At 49.0% G+C, this 3,131-nt stretch overlaps 1 protein-coding gene across 1 annotated transcript in view; it reads left to right on the forward strand.

Moving 5' to 3' along the window:
• Positions 1-592, forward strand: part of RALGDS (ral guanine nucleotide dissociation stimulator) — a 26,127-nt gene extending 25,535 nt beyond the window's left edge. Inside the window, exon 18 of the mRNA XM_042781446.1 lies at positions 417-592. Coding sequence (XP_042637380.1) covers positions 417-592 — 176 coding nt within the window. The remainder of the gene's footprint in view (positions 1-416) is intronic.
• The last annotated feature ends 2,539 nt before the right edge of the window (positions 593-3,131 follow it).

Consider the following 3,131-nt stretch of genomic DNA (forward strand, 5'->3'; position numbering starts at 1 on the left):
TGTCCACCTATCTATCCATCCATATACCTATGTTTACCTTCACTGAGAACTCAGTACTGTATATGCAAAAGGGTTCATATTTGTTGTCTGTACTTAATTTGGGGAGTTTTTAGCCATTATTTCTTCAAATATTCTTTCTGCCCCTTTTCCCTTTCTCCTTCTGGGACTTGCATAATGTATACGTTGGTCTGCTTGATGGTATCCCCTGAGTTGCTTTTTGAACAACAGTAGTTTAGGTTTAATCAGTGCCTTTACAGGGCAAGTACTATTTAGAGAGTCCTTTGTGGTCCTGAAGCTGGACTAGGGATCTTAGGCCTCTGTCTCAAGCTGGCCTCCCAAGTAATGGGGATGTCATATCATCCTCCTGGCCTAGCTCCTGAGCACAGCTGACTGTCCCTCTGCCTGTCTTCCACTAGAGCTGAAGATCCCTGACAATGCCAATGTGTTCTACGCCATGAACTCTACTGCCAACTATGACTTTGTCCTGAAGAAGCGAACTTTCACCAAGGGGGCAAAGGTCAAGCACGGGGCCAGCTCAACCCTTCCACGCATGAAACAGAAGGGACTCAAGATTGCTAAGGGCATCTTCTAACTGGCCCCTGGCACTGGCCAGCCACAGGGCTGCCCTCCAGGGGCTGGCTGGCCAGGTAGAGAAGCACTTAAAGACTAGAGGGGCTCAGGCCAGGCAGGCACTTCCCTCCCAGCCTGCCAGTCCAGGACACCCCCAGACTCCAGTTTCACCACTGAACCTCTCCTGCTGCCAGGCATGATGCCTGCCATTCAACAGGCTGACCTGGACCCCCGTGGACCACTCGCTGCCTTAGGTGCCTTCTGCTCCCTGGGAACCAGGGGACTAGCTGACTTTTGCCAAGGAGCGGTGCCAACGGGCATGGTGCCCTTCCCGCTGCTGGGCACTGCCCTCTGTACATTTCCCTCACACCTTCGTGGGTGCGGGTCACTGCCACCTGTGCCCATGGGCACTCCAGAACACCCACTCACCCACGAAGTCTAACCACTGCAGTTCTCTCCTCGTGCCCATGGGCACATGCCTGTGACCTTCCCAGGGGTGCCGGCCCTGCCTCCCAGCACTCTAGCCTTTTTTCAGGCTACACCAAAGATTCCATCATCAGGGCCAACAGAGTGAGGGGAGTCTTGCCCCCCCCCCCACCCAACCCTCCTATGGGAGAGGAAAGACAGACCCTCTTCATGGACCAAGCTCTTCACCACTGAGTGAGGAGAGGCCCAACTGAGTCCCATGGATGTCAAATCTCATGTCACTGCAAGTGCCATGTGCCACTGCATCTGGGCTTTGAGACCACATGGAATGGGGGGGTTAGTGGGGAGGTAGGGAGGGAGGGCTTGGGGGAGAGGGAGGAGGAGGGGGATTAAATATTTGTATAAAGGTGAAAAACAATATGTTTACCAATTGGGGAGGGGCAATATTTATTTGTTGTAAATAGCAAATGCTAGACTTGAATATTATATTAAAATCCCGTTTCTACTACAGCCTGGGAATTGTGGTTTTGTTCTTTCCTTTCCTGTGTTCATTCACGTGAGATATAGAATCTTCTTTCTACCATCCAATAAGAAATCTTGTTGGGTCATCCGTTTTCTTTGAGCAGGAAAATTAGCTGAAGTTCCCTGACAACACCATCGTGTTCAGTGCCGTGAATTCTCTCCCTTTTCTGGTTGTGGAAGGACACACACTATCCCAGAGCACAGGTTCATTTCAGAGTCATGAACTGAGCAAGGAACTGAGAGAGCCAATCAAACTCCTAGAAGGTGAAGGTGCTGTCCCAGGGCACAGCAGCAACTTCTGAAATGTGGCATCTTTAACAATAACATTTACAAGACAGTTTCTCAGGACCCAGGATGGTGGCTGTCTTTCTACAGCTTTGGGGAAAGAAGGAATGTTTTCTGCTTCTCTTGCTGAGGTCTCTCTTGACCAGTGGTTTGGAACTTACAGTCTTCAAGGTCAAACTCTGGAGTGCCATCAGCAGTAATAGGGAAACTGGTAAAAAGATCAGAATTCACAATGTGAATAAGGCAAGGCTGGAGGAGGATTGATAACAAACGGGCAAAGGGCAGGTGGGACCTTGTACCCCCAATTCCCCTCTGGGCCCTAAGGTGAGCCCTTTGTCTTAGATTTGAATGCTCTGGGTTCCATGTCCCTGACCTCAGAATCCCTTTTCCTGCTTGCTTCCTTATCTAGGGGTATGGTAGTTGTGTGTCAACCTGGCTGGGCCTGATTTTGAATGGCTGGGCAACTGGATGTAGTTATTCCCCATGATGAGAGACTGATAATCAGCTCCTTGGTGGGATCTGCTGGAGCAGCTGAGGGATGTGGTCTGCGTCCAGTATATAAGAAGAAGCTTTGAGGAAAGGCTTGAGTTTTTCGGCATGCTTGGACCCTGCATGTAGCTGAGTCTTCATCTCAGCGGTCAGCTATGTTGTCGGCCAATCTTGGGCTGTTACTGGACTTGAATTAGTGTCCTACCATGTTGCCTGATAATCTTGGGAGTGTGCCATTTTACTCGTGGACCTTGGGTTTGTCAGCCTCAGCAGCCAGCAGCTGCCTGAGTGAAGCCTTCAGCTTCAGTGGACTGGTAGCAAGAAGCCCAAGGTTGAGGGGCCTCTACCCAGACCCTAGAGCTGGCACTTTTTTTTTTTTTTTCTACAGAAGGGCAGTGTTTTCACAGGGAGAGAGCTCAGGGGGCAGAAGTAAATGTGAGGAAAGCACACAGGGAACAGGTAACTGTGGAGAGGAATTGAGAAAAAAAAAAAAAAGGAAAGATTTACAGCCTTGGAAATCCTATGGGACAGTTCTACTTTGGCCTATAGGGTCATACTATGAGTCAGAATCAATTTGATGTCAAGGGGTTTAAGTTTGCCACACTCTGAAATGGAACACAATTTTTTTTTTAATTTATTTTTTTATTGTGATTTGGGTGAAGATTTATAGAGCAAATTCACCTTCCATACAACAGTTCACATACATTGTCTCATGTCATTGACCACAGTTTACCACAATGCAACAGCTCCCACTTCCTCCCCATAGTTACCTCTTCCCAGTGTCCATCCCTCCATACTCTCCTGCCCCCTGAGCTGTCTCCCTGTGCATAAGCAGCCCT

Source organism: Orycteropus afer, unplaced genomic scaffold (assembly GCF_000298275.1).
Source record: "Orycteropus afer afer isolate SDZICR_OR568_19922 unplaced genomic scaffold, OryAfe1.0 scaffold00123, whole genome shotgun sequence".
Classification (NCBI taxonomy): domain Eukaryota; kingdom Metazoa; phylum Chordata; class Mammalia; order Tubulidentata; family Orycteropodidae; genus Orycteropus; species Orycteropus afer.